The sequence below is a fragment of the Hippocampus zosterae genome, chromosome 14, assembly GCF_025434085.1.
Source record: "Hippocampus zosterae strain Florida chromosome 14, ASM2543408v3, whole genome shotgun sequence".
NCBI classification, from domain to species: domain Eukaryota; kingdom Metazoa; phylum Chordata; class Actinopteri; order Syngnathiformes; family Syngnathidae; genus Hippocampus; species Hippocampus zosterae.
In genome coordinates this window covers 12,943,139-12,960,822 of record NC_067464.1, presented here as the reverse complement: position 1 = coordinate 12,960,822, position 17,684 = coordinate 12,943,139, and the positions used below count along the sequence as shown (strand labels likewise).

Below are 17,684 nucleotides of genomic sequence, written 5' to 3'. Positions count from 1 at the left end.
CACACACAAAAAGAAAATGATGTATTTCACAAAGTGGAGTATGGAAGTCAAAGTACGCCGAGTTCTGCCTGATGTTTCATCAGTTGTGGAAGGGAAACGAGAATAGGGAAACAATCACTATTTGTCAATTCCACACGTACATTGCGCGCGCGTACACACACACGCACACACGCACGCACGCACACGCACACACACACACACACACGCGCACACTCGATAATTGTGAGCGCTCCCTGCTGCCTTTCACATGATCTGAAGTGTGTGAGGCAGAGAGGGAAAGAGAAAGCCTCAGAAAAGATGGCTGTGTGGGACAACGGTCCTTCAATTCTGCCTTTTTTTGCCACTGTTGCCATCTGGGTTACATTCATCCACTGCTCTAATGGAATTCCCTGGACACAAGAAAAGGTAAGCTAATTAAATCCACTGTTAGAACGACACTCAAATGCAGTGATTGTTTACTTGAGTCGTTCAGTGTTTTTTGTATCAATGTTAAATCATCAACATCATAGTACAGTATTCAGAAACAATTCCTTTTAGATTAACTACAACACCACTCACAAATATAGTGGTGGTTTTAAAGCTAGTGTGGCTCTTCTGAGTCTCTTCGGAATGACACCTTATTTTATTTAAAAATAAACAGTCACTGACGTAGTCACTCTTCTTGTACTACAAAATGGTACTACAAAACTACTGGTTCCTCTAAAATGGTTCAATGATTTTGTTGTTTACGATGATACTAGTGCAGCGTGTTATACCGGAGACAAATTCCTGGTGTGTTCTACATACTTGGCCAATAAAGATGATTCTGATTCTGATTCTGATCTGATTATTGATTTAATTTTCAAAATGTTTTGTATTTAATAGTTGTAACTCAATATAGCCCTATGTTATAATAATATAAATAATAACAACAATCAATGTACTTAGAAGAGCCACGCTGGCTTTAAAATCACATCCTTATTTGAGAGTGGTGTTATAGTTAATCTAAAGCGGGTAACAACAACTAGGAGCAGCTAACAAGTCGTCACCGGAGCGTTTAACATTAAAGCAAAACATGGCCTACCTGATTATGCTTCAACATTCCTACTTCTCATGTTCTTGTGGTTTTAGCCTGCATGTTGTTGCTATGGCAGCACTGTCATCATCTTTGATCTTCCAATTGCAGGGCTTGGTATTTATAGATGTCAAATGGACCCCACCTTAACCCTTCTCAGGGTTCACTAAGCCCTTTGCAGGGCCCTGTTGTTGTGTGTGCAGCCACATAATAATACTGTACATTGCACTGTATGCTACGTTGTAATTATATAACCAAAGGCAGTTTTGCGACATATCTATGAAAGAACTACACCTCTGGAGACTAAACTATGAGGAACAAATTCTGCTGTGCATGTCACACGATTAGGGCGGCACAGTGATGACTGGTTAACATATCCACCTCACAGTGCAGAGGTGCAGGATTCAATTCCAGACCCCGGCATGCCTGTGTGGAGTTTGCCTGCCCCCCCCCCCCCCCCCCCCTCATTCCTGTGTAGGTTTTCTCTGGGTACTCCAGTTCCCTCCCATATTCCAAAAATATGCATGGCAGGTTCATGGAACATTATAAATTGTGTGTAGGTGTGATTGTGAGCGCGGATGGTTGTTCAACTATGTGTGCCCTGTCATTGGCTGGCAACCGGTTTAGGGTGTTTCCCCACCTGCTGCCCGAAGACAGCTGGGATGGGCATGAGCACATAGGTGACCTTCGGAAGGATGAACGGATAAAATAAATGGATGGATGTCGCCCGATCATTACAAATTGATCTTTTCAGGGAGTGTTTCCCAACCTCAATTTTAGCCAATTAAGTCATGAATTTTACATGAGAAAAATATCACAGCACACCATTTAGCAAAAAAAGCATTAGTTGTACACAACCAATATGCTTGCAGGAATTTTATTTGTGTCCAAGATGAAATTTGATTGTATACCGTTGGTGATTTTTGTGTTTAGCCTTTTTTTGCAACGTTTGACCTTGAAAATGGGAAGAAAGTGAGCCATTACTCTTAACTTCCTTCGTATTAGGTGTTTTCCGATCCAGCTATTAGTGAGAAAATAATCTAATTTCTACTGCATTATGAATAATAAATATGACTGGGGGAAAACTGTCGAAGGCGAATCAGTCTAAAACAGATGGATTGTCTTGCTCAGTTTTTAATGTCTGTTTCCAAGACAACCATGTTTCTCTGCAGCCTGAACTTTGAGACTGTCACGTTGAGCCCGAGGCGATGAGAAATCGCCTCGTGCACAACAGAAAAAAAGACGAGGTGGATCCCCGGAGAAGCAGACAACGAAAAGATCTTGTGTGAACAAAGGGATTTTAATAAATAACAAAAGGAGCCCGAACAGGGAAAACGGTAACAGAAAGCGCTGGTCAAATAAGAACCAGGAAAAAATATGGAAGATAACCGAAAACGCTCGCGAAACGATAAAGGGCGAGGAACTACCGAGATAACAATTAGATGACAATATGAAGTACGCGAAGATTGGGGCCGTAAGGCAATAGGGCAGCGAGAAATGGTCGAACGACGAGAATAGCAAATAGCGAACAATGGCACGGTAAGGAATTCTCCGGCAGTGAGATGACTGCCGGAGTCGCCTAATAAAGGCACGTAATCAGCCCGAAATAACGGACAGGTGTGCCGAACAGGTGGCGGGAGAACCCGCCACCTGCTGGCGAGCACGCGACGTGACAGTACCCCCCCCTCAACGGACGCCTCCCGGCGGACTACCCGGTTTGGACGGATGAGCAGTGTGGAAGTCGCGCAGAAGGGACGGGTCAAGGATCCAGGAGCGAGGCACCCATTGCCGCTCCTCCGGCCCGTAGCCCTCCCAGTCGACCAGGTACTGGAAGCCCTTGCCCCTGCGCCGAGAGTCCAGGATGGCACGAACCGTGTACACCGGGTCCCCGTCGACCACCCGCGGGGGCGGCGGCGGAGCGGGAGGGGGCGCCAAGGCGCTGGAAGACACAGGCTTGAGCAGGGAGACGTGGAACACGGGGTGGACCTTCATGGAGGCCGGCAGCCGGAGCCTGACCGCGACGGGGCTGATGACGGCCTCGACCTCGAACGGGCCAGCGAATCGGGGCCCCAGTTTGGCAGACGAGCCGGCCAGGCGAAGATCCCTCGTAGCCAGCCACACCTTCTCTCCCACCGCATATGAGGGCGCCGGGCGCCGACGACGATCAGCGATCCGCTGGTTCCGGGACGCCGTGCGGGACAACGCAGCCCGGGCCTCCCTCCACACGTGATGGGCCCGCTTAAGGTGGCGCTGCACGGAAGGGACCTCCACCAGCCCCTCCTGGGACGGGAACAGCGGTGGCTGGTAGCCGTAGGCCGTCATGAACGGCGACCTGCCTGTAGCGGAGGAGACGAGAGTGTTGTGGGCGTATTCCACCCAGGGCAGGTGGTCGGCCCAGGATGCCGGACGGTGGAGACAAACACAGCGGAGGGCCACCCCCAGATCCTGGTTGGCGCGCTCAGCCTGCCCATTGGACTGAGGGTGGTATCCCGAGGTCAGGCTGGCCGTAGCTCCGAGGGACCGGCAGAACCGCTTCCAGACGCGGGACACAAACTGGGGCCCCCGATCCGATACGATGTCCGCCGGAATGCCGTGGAGACGGAAGACGTGCTGGATGAGGAGGTTGGCGGTCTCCAGCGCCGACGGCAACCTGGACAAGGGCACAAAGTGAGCGGCCTTGGAGAAGCGGTCCACGATCGTGAGCACGACCGTCCGGCCCCGGGAAGGCGGTAGGCCCGTGACGAAGTCCACCGCGATGTGAGACCACGGGCGAGGAGGAATGGGCAGCGGTTGGAGCAGTCCCGCCGGGGGCTGATGCGACGACTTGCCGCAGGCGCAGGAGGTGCAGGCCTTGACGAACTCCGTCGTGTCGCGGCGGAGCTCCGGCCACCAGAAACGCTGGGCGACGAGCTGCACAGTCCGGTTCACCCCGGGATGACACGCCACCTTGGATGCGTGTCCCCACTGCAGGACCTCCGAACGGAGGGCAGGAGGCACGAACAGCTTCCCTGCTGGGCACCCCGCCGGCACCTGCACCCCCACCAGGGCGGACAGGATCCGCTGCTCAATCTCCCACTGGACGGCCCCCACTATGCACTGGGTCGGGAGGATGGTCTCCGGGGAACGGTCCCTCCCCGCAGGTTCGTGGAGCCGGGAAAGGGCGTCAGGCTTAGTGTTCTTGGAACCGGGGGAGTAGGTGAGAACGAAGTCGAACCTGGTGAGGAAGAGGGCCCACCGGGCCTGACGGGCGTTAAGTCTCTTCGCGGAGCGGAGATAGGCGAGGTTCTTATGGTCCGTGTATACGGTAAACGGTTCCTTAGCCCCCTCGAGCCAGTGCCGCCACTCCTGTAATGCGGTGACCACAGCCAACAGTTCCCGGTTGCCCACGTCGTAGTTCGACTCGGCGGCACTGAGTCGACGGGAGAAGAAGGCGCAGGGGTGCAGCTTCTGGTCGACTGGGGAGCGTTGGGACAGCACCGCACCCACCCCTGAATCCGAGGCGTCCACCTCTACGACGAAAGGGCGGTCAGGGTCAGGATGTTGCAGAACCGGGGGACTAGTGAACGCCGCCTTAAGACGCGCGAACGCCGCATCCGCGGCAGGGTCCCACTTAAAAGGGATTTTGACCGAGGTAAGGCGGGTTAGGGGAAGCGCCATCTGGCTGTAACCACGGATGAAACGCCTATAGAAGTTGGCGAACCCCAAGAAGCGCTGCAGCTCCTTACGGTTGGACGGGACCGGCCATTCAGTGACCGCACGCGTCTTAATGGGGTCCGCCCGTAGTTTGCCCTGTTCTATAATGAACCCCAGGAAGGAGATGACGGGAACATGGAACTCACACTTTTCTGCCTTGACGAAGAGCCGGTTCTCGAGCAAACGTTGTAGCACCAGCCGAACATGTTGCTGGTGCTCATGCAGAGAACGAGAAAAAATTAAAATGTCGTCAAGATAAACAAAACAGAAGATGTTGATCATGTCCCGGAGCACGTCATTAATGAGGTTCTGGAAGACGGCAGGTGCGTTTGTGAGGCCAAAAGGCATGACGAGGTATTCGAAATGGCCCAGGGGGGTCTTAAACGCGGTTTTCCACTCGTCGCCCTCTCGGATGCGAACCAAGTGGTACGCGCTGCGTAAGTCTAATTTTGAGAAGATGGTGGCTGATTGCAATGGGGCGAAGGCGGAGTCCAACAAGGGTAGCGGGTATCTATTTTTAATTGTAATTTCATTTAGTCCACGATAGTCTACGCAGGGTCGTAGGGACTTATCCTTCTTCCCTACGAAGAAGAAACCCGCCCCTAACGGTGAGCGTGATGGTCTGATGAGACCTGCAGCGAGCGAGCTGTTAATATACTCCGTTAACGCCTCACGCTCGGGATGGGATACCTGATACAGACGCGAGGTTGGCAACGGAGCGCCCGCCTGCAGGTCTATCGCGCAATCGTAGGGGCGGTGTGGGGGCAAGGAGCGCGCGCGATCCTCGCTAAAGACCTCCCCAAGGTCCCGATAGCACTCCGGCACTCCGTCAAGGCAGATCTCCTCGGGGGGCGTGACGCGTTCGTGCCTCCCGACGGCTGACCGCAGGCAGTGCTGGTAACAATAAGGGCTCCAGCTATCGATAGCGGGGCGCGCCCATGAGATCACCGGGTTATGCGTCTGGAGCCAGGGTAAACCGAGGATGATCGGGGCGTTCCGGGACCGCATAACATAAAAACGACGATGCTCAATATGATTCCCGGATAATGAAAGCTTTAACGGCTCCGTTCGATGCGTTACCACCGCCAGGAGGCGCCCATCCAGATCACGCACCCGCTTCGCCACAACCAACTCCTCTAAAAAGCACCCCAGTTCGGACGCGAGATTAGTGTCCATTAAACAATCATCGGCTCCCGAATCCACCAGGGCCCGAACCCGTCTTGACCGGGACTCGCCGAATACCTCCGCCTCGAGCTCGAGTCTATTAGGATGTCCTGGTCGCTTATCGACTCGCCTAGACTCGGGGGGCGACGCGCGGGGCCGTAACTCACAGTACTCGGGAGGAGCGTGGAAGGACGATCCCGGATGGCTGGTTGCGGCGCGGGGGGATGGTTGGGCGCCGCTAGTTGTAGCACGGTCGCGATGACGGCGCCTTTCTTCCTCCGCACCACCGTCCTTGCCGCCCAGCTGCATCGGCTCGTCCCGGGAGTGATCACCGAACCCACGATGTTCCTCACGGTACGTGGTGCGGCGGGGCGGATACCGATCACCTCCACGCTCCCGGCCTCGCTCCCTCAGGCGATTGTCCATAAGGAGGGCGAGGTCGATCAGCTCCTCCAAATCGGTGCTGTGGTCGCGGGTCGCCAGCTCGTCCTTGAGTAATGAGTTCAGGCCACGGCGAAACAGTCCACACAGGGCCCGATCGTCGTAACCGCTCTGCGCGGCCAGGATCCGGAACTCGATGGAGTAGTCAGCGACCGAACGCCTTCCCTGCTGCAGGGCGAGCAGCCGCCCCTCCGCCTCTCTGCCCCGCACGGGATGGTGGAACACCCGACGGAAGGCTGCCACGAAATCCGGATAGGAGGTGCGGAGATTCGGCTTAGCGTCGCTGGTCGCGATTGCCCACGATGCCGCCGGACCTGTCAAGAGACTCATGATATAAGCCACCTTGGCGGCGTCAGTGGCATAGGAGGACGGCTGTTGGTCAAAAACTAGCGAGCAGTTGTGTAAGAAGTGTCCACACTGCCCGTGCTCACCCCCGTAACGAGGGGGATGTGGAAGCGAGGGCTCCCTCGACATAGTAGGGTACGAGGAGGGAGCCTCCGGGATGGTAGGACGAAGCCCGGAAGGTGGTCTTCGTTCCTCCACCCGAATAAGGCGAGGTTCGAGATCATCGAACCGATGAGCCAGCATGGAGACCGCGCCGCTGAGTTCCGTAAGGGCTTGGCTGTGCTGACTCATTTGCCGCTCTTGTCGAGCAAGAGCGGACAAGATCTTTTCGGCGTCTGCGGGATCCATGGTGGCCGGAGAATTCTGTCACGTTGAGCCCGAGGCGATGAGAAATCGCCTCGTGCACAACAGAAAAAAAGACGAGGTGGATCCCCGGAGAAGCAGACAACGAAAAGATCTTGTGTGAACAAAGGGATTTTAATAAATAACAAAAGGAGCCCGAACAGGGAAAACGGTAACAGAAAGCGCTGGTCAAATAAGAACCAGGAAAAAATATGGAAGATAACCGAAAACGCTCGCGAAACGATAAAGGGCGAGGAACTACCGAGATAACAATTAGATGACAATATGAAGTACGCGAAGATTGGGGCCGTAAGGCAATAGGGCAGCGAGAAATGGTCGAACGACGAGAATAGCAAATAGCGAACAATGGCACGGTAAGGAATTCTCCGGCAGTGAGATGACTGCCGGAGTCGCCTAATAAAGGCACGTAATCAGCACGAAATAACGGACAGGTGTGCCGAACAGGTGGCGGGAGAACCCGCCACCTGCTGGCGAGCACGCGACGTGACAGAGACGAATTCCAAGTGGAATCAGACGATCAATACGTTTTCCTAACCCAAGATTGTATTGAGCACTCACAGAACAAACTTACAGGGGCACTGATGAGCTTTCGTTTTTAGTCAGTCAGGCAGTCAACAGCCACAATGTACACCCGCACAATGCAAAGAGATTGCCCTATTAAGTTTTGATTAACACAGCCAGTGTCACGTAGCAAGGTGGTGGTGGACCCCAAAAAGCAGGCAGGAGAGAGGAGCAGGGTGTATTTGAAGAAGTGTATTGATAAAACACAGAAAACTAAATCCTAAGCAAACAATGTCCAAAGTAGCAAACAAAAATCATGACAGAAGATAAAACATAACAGCAACCAAAACATGACTGAAACAAACCTGATTGCAGCAAACAAACAAACATGACAGTAGCAACTAGCAAGAGCAAACAGCAACACACATGACAGTGGCAAGAGGCAACAATGACCCGACACTGAGTGTTCGGGCAGGAGTCCTTTTATACAACTAATTACCAAATGACCAACAGGTGTGCAGCTGCTGGGGGAGCCCTACAGTGCCACCTGTTGGTCCCTAAACCGAATCATGACAGCCAGGAAGCTACAGTTTAACCCGTGATTACTAATATTAGAATTATAGCAGTGGGATTGAAGAGAAATTATTTACACATGTTTCTACTATTTTGGTTACCAGATTTTGCTGTGTGAGAAGGCAATGACCTTTCCACACGACTGCTCTCTCGCACGCATCCACTCTAATTGGCTTTTTTGCTGGGTAGTGAGTACTTACTCTTAATCATTTCCAATTGTGTGATCAACAGGTTTTTGAAGTGTGCAGTCTGTGTTTGTAGCAGTGACTCATCGTATTTTCGTTCTGTTTTTTTTTGTTTTTTTTTTGGTTGGAGTGAATATGCTGTATATCGTGTATATGTATAGGGGTACTCATGTATAAATCCTACAAGGGCTACAAATAACATTTTCAGTGAGCCAAAGGTCCATTTATCGAGAGTGGTGATGTCACAAGCCACTGGCAGTACTGTAATGTACACTATTTCAAACAATTATGTCATTTTCATTCAAAATAGCAACAACAATGCCGGCTAAAATGAAATGTAATTTGTATTTTGACTTAAAATAAAATGATTACTTCAATGAAATAGAACATGGCTGCTATCCATGAATCCAAAACAAATGTATCAGGGCTTAAGACTTTTATTTATTTATTCATTTTATTCTGACCACAAAAAAACACAAGAAAAAAATACATATATGGGGTTTCAAACTTCAAATCTGTACAAGTGTGTGTCTGCATGTGTGTGCGCACTTGTGTGTGTGTGTGTGTGTGTGTGCTGGATATGCGCTGGCCTCCACTTACTGAGTATCCCCGCACTTTTCATCTTTATTTTTATGTAATTCCATTTTGAAACCAGAGGCAGCAGTGCCAGGGCACACTTTGACCACATTGTTTTACAAACTCAACTCAACTCAACTGTACTTACAGAGCACTTTCAAACAGCCATCGCTGCATACAAGGTGCTGTACATGGAGCAATTAACATATACAACAAACAGTAAAGCAAATCGGTAACAAAGACAACAACGGTAACAAACAATATATTAATCAATCAAGAAAGAACTGAGGGTGACTGACATGCTGAAAAGACAAAATTAACATAAACAAAAACACTCTGCTTTTGTTCAGTTACAGCACCGAGCGATCACGCTTACATCCAGTGAGATCCAGGCGGCCCTGTCACACACAGACCTGACACAAATGTGGCAAAGGGACCTAAGGCCATTGCTCGTGACCAGGTATCCAAGCTCCCCAGGCAGCCAGGCGGTGCAGCAGGTGAGTTTGATCCTCAAAGCTATGACAACAATGGCATCATAACCTTAGGTCTGGACAGTGATGCCTCAAGAATCGAATCGGTGGTGGTTCCACTGGACCTCAGGGCTGCATTTGACAATAATATGCAGCTACAGCTGTTGTGAAAGCACTATATGAACAAAGATGTCCTGTATTGTAAGTAATTGTATTTCAGGTAGTGTTCAGTAAAAGGGGCAAAACATGTAAACATGTATCATAAGTAGATTACACAAAACAATGAAAATAATCAATGCAGCTAAGATAAGACTATTCGAACAGATGCTTTTTTTTCCAGCATATTAAATCAACCCTGGGTTCTCTTGGAGCAGGCTGGGAAGTGACGGAGGATAGTTTCAGGTCACAGACGCCTTACGGACCATTACCCTTCACCAACCTCATTGCCACCCTCAACCCATTAGCCAAACGGCGCCTTGTCCTGGCCTGTCACTTCGATTCCAAGTATTACCAACAACAGTCGTTTCTGGGCGCCACCGATTCTGCTGTGCCCTGCGCCATGATACTGGAGCTGGCACGAGCCCTTGATGAAGAGCTGAAAAATCAAACGGTACGGTATGCAGCTTAAAGTGAGAACACAAAAAAAGATCTGGGAATAATTTATATATATATATATATATATATATATATATATATATATATATATATATATTATATACTGTGTGTGTATCTAGATAGATAGATAGATAGATAGATAGATAGATAGATAGATAGATAGATAGATAGATAGATAGATAGATAGATAGATAGATAGATAGATAGATAGATAGATAGATAGATAGATAGATAGATAGATAGATAGGACAAACATGGTACCTCAATAATATCAACATTTTGAGACATTTGTGGAAAAAAATGCACAAAACGTGTTCTTACACATAATGTTGATTTGCTGTTCAGCAGTTTTGTGCCTTCTTTGAATGGTAATTCTTATGCAAAAAAAGTCATTTGCACTGGTAAGAAAATCAACACTATGTGGTTATTTTGTTGTTTGCTTGAAACCGTTAGTTGTTGGGTTACAGTAGCAGCTCTTTTAAAAATGTATTGAGAAGTATTTCTTGAAAAATGAATTACCGTACATTAAGAGCACATATTTTGCATGCATGCGCAAATCTTGTACATACTTCAAATCGTAATTTTGTCATTCACATGGTGAGGAAGTGCCTGGTTCTATGTGGCCCCATCTATCATATAAATTGCCCAATCACATCCCCGGTCTATCAATATGAAATGTCAATAATACCTTAATGTTGTATGGTTGTGTTTTTTTTAGGTAAAACACATTTTCAGAAAAGTGGGAATGAAGGGGAATGAATACATGCTAGCCAATTTTTACAGTATGTGATCAAACCACAGCTCTGATAAAGAACACACTTAACATTCACGCTGCCTACTCCTTTGCCCTTTGCTTCACCAATACATCTTTCCAGTGGATAGACAGGGACAGGGTTGGAGACAGCCAGAGATGAGCCAAAGTGTGTGTTTCGCGGGTTCAGACGTCCATCAAAAAGGTCCAAGGGGAAATGAAATTCAGTTGAATGCAAATAAATTTGCTTCAAGGGTTCACATTGCTGGCATTGGGCAGAATCTGTGCACTGCCAAAATCAGCCCTTTTTAGGGGACCAGAAAAACTGTTAAGTTTAGTCAATGATGAACATTGCATCTTCAAAGAGAGCAAGCCATTTTCAACGTTTTAATTTGGTAAAAAATAAATAAAAATGAATAACACATGAGGGCGGCCCGGTAGTCCAGTGGTTAGCACGTCGGCTTCACAGTGCAGAGGTACCGGGTTCGATTCCAGCTCCGGCCTCCCTGTGTGGAGTTTGCATGTTCTCCCCGGTCCTGCGTGGGTTTTCTCCGGGTGCTCCGGTTTCCTCCCACATTCCAAAAATATGCATGGCAGGCTGATTGAACACTCTAAATTGTCCCTGGGTGTGAGTGTGGTGCGAATGGTTGTTCGTCTCTGTGTGCCCTGCGATTGGCTGGCAACCGATTCAGGGTGTCCCCCGCCTACTGCCCGGAGACAGCTGGGATAGGCTCCAGCACCCCCCCGCGACCCTAGTGAGGATCAAGCGGTTAGGAAGATGAATGAATGAATGAATGTATGAATAACACATGCACATGGGGACTGACCAAAAGATAGATATGTGAAAAAAAAATCCAAATTGTGACATACAAGGTTCAGGCCTGACACCAGAAATACCTATAAAAGCATAAAAGAGATTATTATTTCTTATATTTGGGAGTGGGTGGCAAGCTATAATAGTATGAAGCCTGTATCAAGACAAAACAAACCCAATTTAAATTAGATTATTGTTATGATTTAAAAAAAAGAGTATCATTTACAATTATGTAATAGTCAACATTCATTCATTCATTCATCTTCCGAGCCGCTTGATCCTCACTTGGGTCGCGGGGGGTGCTGGAGCCTATCCCAGCTGTCTTCGGGCAGTAGGCGGGGGACACCCTGAATCGGTTGCCAGCCAATCGCAGGGCACACAGAAACGAACAACCATTTGCACTCACACTCACACCTAGGGACAATTTAGAGTGTTCAATCAACCTGCCACGCATGTTTTTGGAATGTGGGAGGAAACCGGAGCACCCGGAGAAAGCCCACGCAGGCCCGGGGAGAACATGCAAACTCCACACAGGGAGGCCGGAGCTGGAATCGAACCCGGTACCTCTGCACTGTGAAGCCGACGTGCTAACCACTGGACTACCGGGCCGCCCCAACATTCAACAATATTCAACAAATAAATTCCAGTAAAATCCAACCTTTTTTGTAGTTGAGAATCTATTTAGTGAGCAATTTGTTAATGGGGGTTTGGTGTATCATGTTAAACAGCAGCAATAATACCGTACAATGTTTTTTTTTTTGCTCCGTTTTGTTTTTTAAGGGCAAAAGAAAAAATACCTCCACTAGACGACAGCACGCCATTTAGAATCTTAAGTGGTGCTGTAAATAATTGTGCTGACACTTTGTCCCCCCCATACTGCAGGTCTCCTTCCCCAACCTGACTTTACAATTGATTTTCTTCGATGGAGAGGAAGCTCTCTACCATTGGACACCTTTGGACTCTTTGTATGGCTCTCGTCACTTAGCACAGAAGATGGCAAACACTCCGCATCCTCAAGAAGACTCCGTCACCAATCAGCTGGACGGGATAGTATGTCTCTCTTCACCACATCTCTAACCCTGACCCTCACACACTGTCACACAGACACCTGAAGGGTGAATTAATACACACACACATGCACGCGTATACACACAAACTATCTCTGCAATGGATATTAAAAGATTTTTTTTTTAATATTACAATTAAACTAAGATAAATTCTTTCTAAAATATTTTTTCCCCATGAATGTTACAACCAGAGAAACTCAATTCTTTTTTACTTAAAGTGGTGCATAGTGTTGCACACTGTCCTACAAGCGGAATTGTGGCTGTGTTCAGAATCAACCAATCACATTCAAACACCTCTTAAATGAGCATCAGAGCACATTAGGCATCATTTAAAAGTGCCTCTGATTAAACCCAAATAGATTTCAGACGCCGTATTTGCTTTTTATGACATTTATTTTCTTTGTAGAAGTCTGAGGTTTCTGTGCAAACTCTTCACTGATATTTGAAGCAGTTGATAAATCATTTTTATCTTGGGGTGAATTATGAACTGTTCAACCTTGGTTTCATCAGACTATGACACGTTTCCCACTGTCAAGTTTTGGATTGTTCCAGAGCAAAGAGGATCCCACAAAAGTAGACAGGGGTTAAAGGTTAAATTACAGAAAACACAATACCGACAAAGTACAACCAAGGTCACTGGTTAAAAAAAGTGCCAGGATAACACGAGAGAAATACAAATCGCTTGATAAAGGCAAGGAGGAGTAAATGACGAACATCGCTTGTCATAAAAAGACAAGGAGATCCAAATTTGAGAAATGAATACAATCCTTCCACCGAGAATACAAAACGTGAACAAGAGCGCAATGAAACAAAGTCAAGAACATCAAACAATTGAGACATGAGTCGTGAGCAAGGCAAGCGAATTATTCAACACCAGGCTGTCAGCGAGGCAGAGCTTATAAAGGCAGATGTGTTGTGACTGTGACAGAGTTTTGCTCTTTGTTCCCTTGTTGTCGTTTGATTTTTTTTTTCAGGTGGATCTGGAGCCTTAGTCAAAATGAAATGAATTATGAGCAGTTCCAAATACCAGCAGAAGAACTCCAGGCTTCTTCAAAAGACAAAAACATGCCTAATAGCTGAAATGTACACCTCAATAACCTGATTTTTGAACAGGAGTGAATAGCCTGTTCATATCCGTGTATGCATTTGTCGCCACAAAGTATGCTGTGTACAGTCAGAGAGCGTTTGCTTCAAGGACAGGAATTAAGCACGTGTGTTGCTTCTCCTTCAGGATCTGTTTGTGTTGATGGACCTGATCGGGGCCCCAAGTCCACGGTTCGGCAACCACTTCCCAGCCACAACATACTGGCTCTCCCGGTTGCAGAACATAGGTGATTGACAATAGCACGTGTCCCTGTTTTGGGGTTCTTCTAACATCCAGCAATACATAATACATAGTTTGAATGAGTTAAGTCCAAGTGTTAAGTGCCATGAGGCAAACAAAAGGGCTCGGATCCAGGAAGCAGAGAAACACAAAATTACTATCTTCAGAAATAAAACCCGTATATTCAAGAAAACAAAGTAGCAAATGAAAACCACCTTATTCAGGGAAAGACTCAAAGATTGACTAGATCACCAGGTGACTGCAGAGTTTGGAACACATGGCAGGGGGGAAAAGGGCAGCAACATGGCAGGACACAGTATAGAGGTCAAGGATCTTCAAGCAAAGAACAAGGGGAGAAGCTGGCTAAATAGTCTGCCATCTACTCAGGCTGATGTGGATCAGGTGAGGGGGTGAGTCTCCGCCTCCGAATTCAGGCCCACCTCCTGCCACACTCCAGCAAAGCAGAAAGGGAGAGGAATGCAGAAAAACATGGCAAAGGTGAAACAGAACCATGACATCACCAAAACTGGTTCAGCCGGTCTGAGACCTGCGGAGAAACTTTGCTGTCGTCGCATTTATCACAATTATTGCAACTATTCATGAACAACTTAAAAACACATGGACACATTTAAACTATTACGGAATTGATTGCAGGATAATTTAGGATTCTAGGGCTGCGACTATCAATTATTTAAAATAATTGATTAATCTGTAGATGATTTTGTTGACTATTTGATGATTTTTATTTTTATTTTTTCAAAAAGAGGGCATTCTTTCAAATTGTGTCAAAAACTGCACAAATATAAATTTGTTATAATACGGTTAATAGTTTGCCCGTACGTAATATGTCAGAAAGTAAGCACAAATGTGGATCATTGTTTTCCAAAGTAAAATAACAAATTTTGTTTTGGTTCAACATGTAGACAAACGGTCTGGTTTCATGAAGTAATTAACTAAATAATTCAGATATTTACTGTCGAGAAGATGAAATTCCAAGCTATTGGACAATTTTAACTAAAAAGGGTAACTAAACGATTAATTGATTACCAAAAATAATTATTAACTATTAATTGAATAGTTTGATAATCGGTGAGTTGCCAATGTATCTATTCATTGTTCCGCCTCTTAGAAAATTCAGGCTTGGCTGTACATGTAAACTGGAATGTAAATGATTGTTTGTCTGGATGTGTCATGCGATTGACTGGCGACCATTTTAGGGTGTACTGTACCCTGCCTCTCGCCAAAAGCCAGCTGGGATAGGTGACCCTAATGAGCCCTACCACTAGTAGTGGTAGTAGAAGTAGTAGTAATAGTTGTAAACTAGATGCTAGTAAACTAGATTTTCCCCAAAAATAAACTAGTCAATACAGTTGCCCTACAATACTGCTAAGACAAGGAAAATAAATCCGAAATAAACGACTAAAACCCAGTGTAGTACAATAAGATTAACAACAGATCAACAAAATAATTTCTTTCAAATTTAGGGGCAGACACACAGACTAAAATAAAGTATTATTTTTAATGTTTTAGGAATTCAATTCCGTGATTGAAACAAGCTCTGAAAATGTCGGTTGCAATTGTAATGTCATGACTAATATTCTCATTTTACGGTCCATTGTCATAATTAGAAAATGATGGAACAATGTACACTGATGCCTTTTCCTGTTCATGGACAGAAAAACGTCTCCACTCTATGAATCTACTTGAAAATCATCCTGATGAAATTGAATATTTCTGGCCAGATCGAACTGTCGGCCGTGTTGAAGATGATCATGTACCATTCCTGACAAGAGGTATACACCTCAGATAATGGGATATACTCAAATATGTTTGCTCATATGGCTGATGTATGATGGGTAACCCTCATAACCTTTGCTTCTTTATCAGGTGTCCGCATCCTCCACCTTATTCCCTCACCCTTCCCTCATGTGTGGCACACGTTAGATGACAATGAGCAGAACCTGGACCGCTCCACCATTGATAACCTCAACAAGATTTTACAGATCTTTGTCGTGGAGTACCTGAATGCCCTACCTGCCGATACAATAAATGCAATGACAAACATGTAATTTTATCATTGTACATCATTTTTAAATATTGCACATATGCGAACCTATTATTTGAGATGCAAGGTTGAACTTTAAACCCTGACTACAGAAACAGATGCATTTTGTTTACTAATCTTGATAAATTGGCTCACAAGTGCTTATGAAATGTGACACATGCAACAATTTGCTCTGCAACGTCCTCTGCTTGAGACTAAAGTCAAAGGAGTAACGCTTTTTTGTGATGACGCCTCATATTAGTAGAAGCAAATCTATATACCCTGGATTTGAAGCTCAGTTTCAATTTAAATTTAAAAACATACCATTTAGTCTCGTACAGCACAAATTACATTATAAGTTGTGCGATGAAGCTACACAAGAACACACATAAACTTTAGTGGAGTTTTATCTTGTGATACGCGTATCAGATGGTGTATTTTAACTACAGGTTATGTGACATTCTGTCTTCTACAGTTAATCTGTTGAATGTTCATAGAATAATTCATTCATGGGGATGATGTAAATTTACAGTGTATATATTGCAACATCGTTAGCCTTTTTATATGCTGTCTTCTAAGATAGCAAAATGAATAACATCTTGTGCTGTTGTACTTCATTTGCCTACCTTTATTTATTTTCGTGATTATTAATTTTAATCTGATTTGATAAGGGACAATGCCAGAAGTGTACTGTCTGTATGTACCATGAGTCAGAAATAAATGTTGCATCACAATACAAGGAAGTACATGCAAAGTTGTCTCATCTTAGTCTTCCAGTGGCCTTTAGTGTGAGGGAACTTTGCAGTAGTCAAATTCATATTTTCCAGGGTCAAAAGCAAACACTGTACTTACCATACTTCTGGTTTTGTGGTGCTCAGATTTTTCCTTTCTTTCACAAAGATCACAACTACAACAGTTCCTTAATTCTCTCAGTGTGGCCCTTGACAAGAATCCACTCTGTTCAAATGCCTTCAATCCAGCCCACCTCCCACAAAAACCGAGCGTGCCTCATTGCTCCACTTACTCCACTCATTAGTTACAGTACATTATATTACTGTAAACATTACTATGTTTTGTTGCAGTCTCGCACGATAGTTTTTATCGGTTATTAAAACAACATCGGCCGGCCCGGTGGACAACTGGTTAGTGCGTCAACCTCACAGTGCAGAGGTCGTGGGTTTGATCCCCGCTGTGGGCTTCCTGTGTGGAGTTTGAATGTTCTCCCCATGCCTGTGTTGGTTTTCTCTGGGTACTTCCGTTTCCTCCCACATTCCAAAAACATGCATGGTACGCTGAATGAACACTGCACATTGTCTCTAGGTGTCAGTGTGCGCTGGTTGTTCTTCTGTGTGCGCTGCGATTGGCTGGCAACTTGTTCAGGGTGTCGCCCGCCAACTGCCCGAAGACAACTAGGATAGGCCCCTACCCCCTGTAACGCTTGTGACAATTAGTTCCTTTGTATTTTCATAGATAAAGACTGTTTTACTTTTCCACCTCTCTCATATGATTCAAAGATAAACTTTGGAAAATTCCACATATTTTCGTGTACATTTCTACAATCAACTCCCTTTTTAAAAAAATCAATTTTGATGAAAAAATGATTCATGATCTCTTGATATCGTAACAGATCAGAAATGTATATTGTGGGTTGATATCCATTCAGAAATCTTTAAAGCGTAATTATTTGCAGAGTTAATTATTCTT

The 17,684-nt window shown here is 46.1% G+C and overlaps 1 protein-coding gene across 1 annotated transcript; it reads left to right on the top strand.

Moving 5' to 3' along the window:
* The first annotated feature begins 60 nt into the window (after nt 1-60).
* Nucleotides 61-16,723, top strand: qpct (glutaminyl-peptide cyclotransferase). Its single transcript, XM_052086862.1, has 7 exons — nt 61-405; nt 9,246-9,392; nt 9,706-9,975; nt 12,428-12,595; nt 13,844-13,943; nt 15,613-15,729; nt 15,824-16,723. The coding sequence occupies exons 1-7, from the start codon at nt 298-300 to the stop codon at nt 16,003-16,005; spliced, it is 1,092 nt and encodes a 363-aa protein (XP_051942822.1). The 5' UTR covers nt 61-297; the 3' UTR covers nt 16,006-16,723.
* Nucleotides 16,724-17,684: the final 961 nt, after the last annotated feature.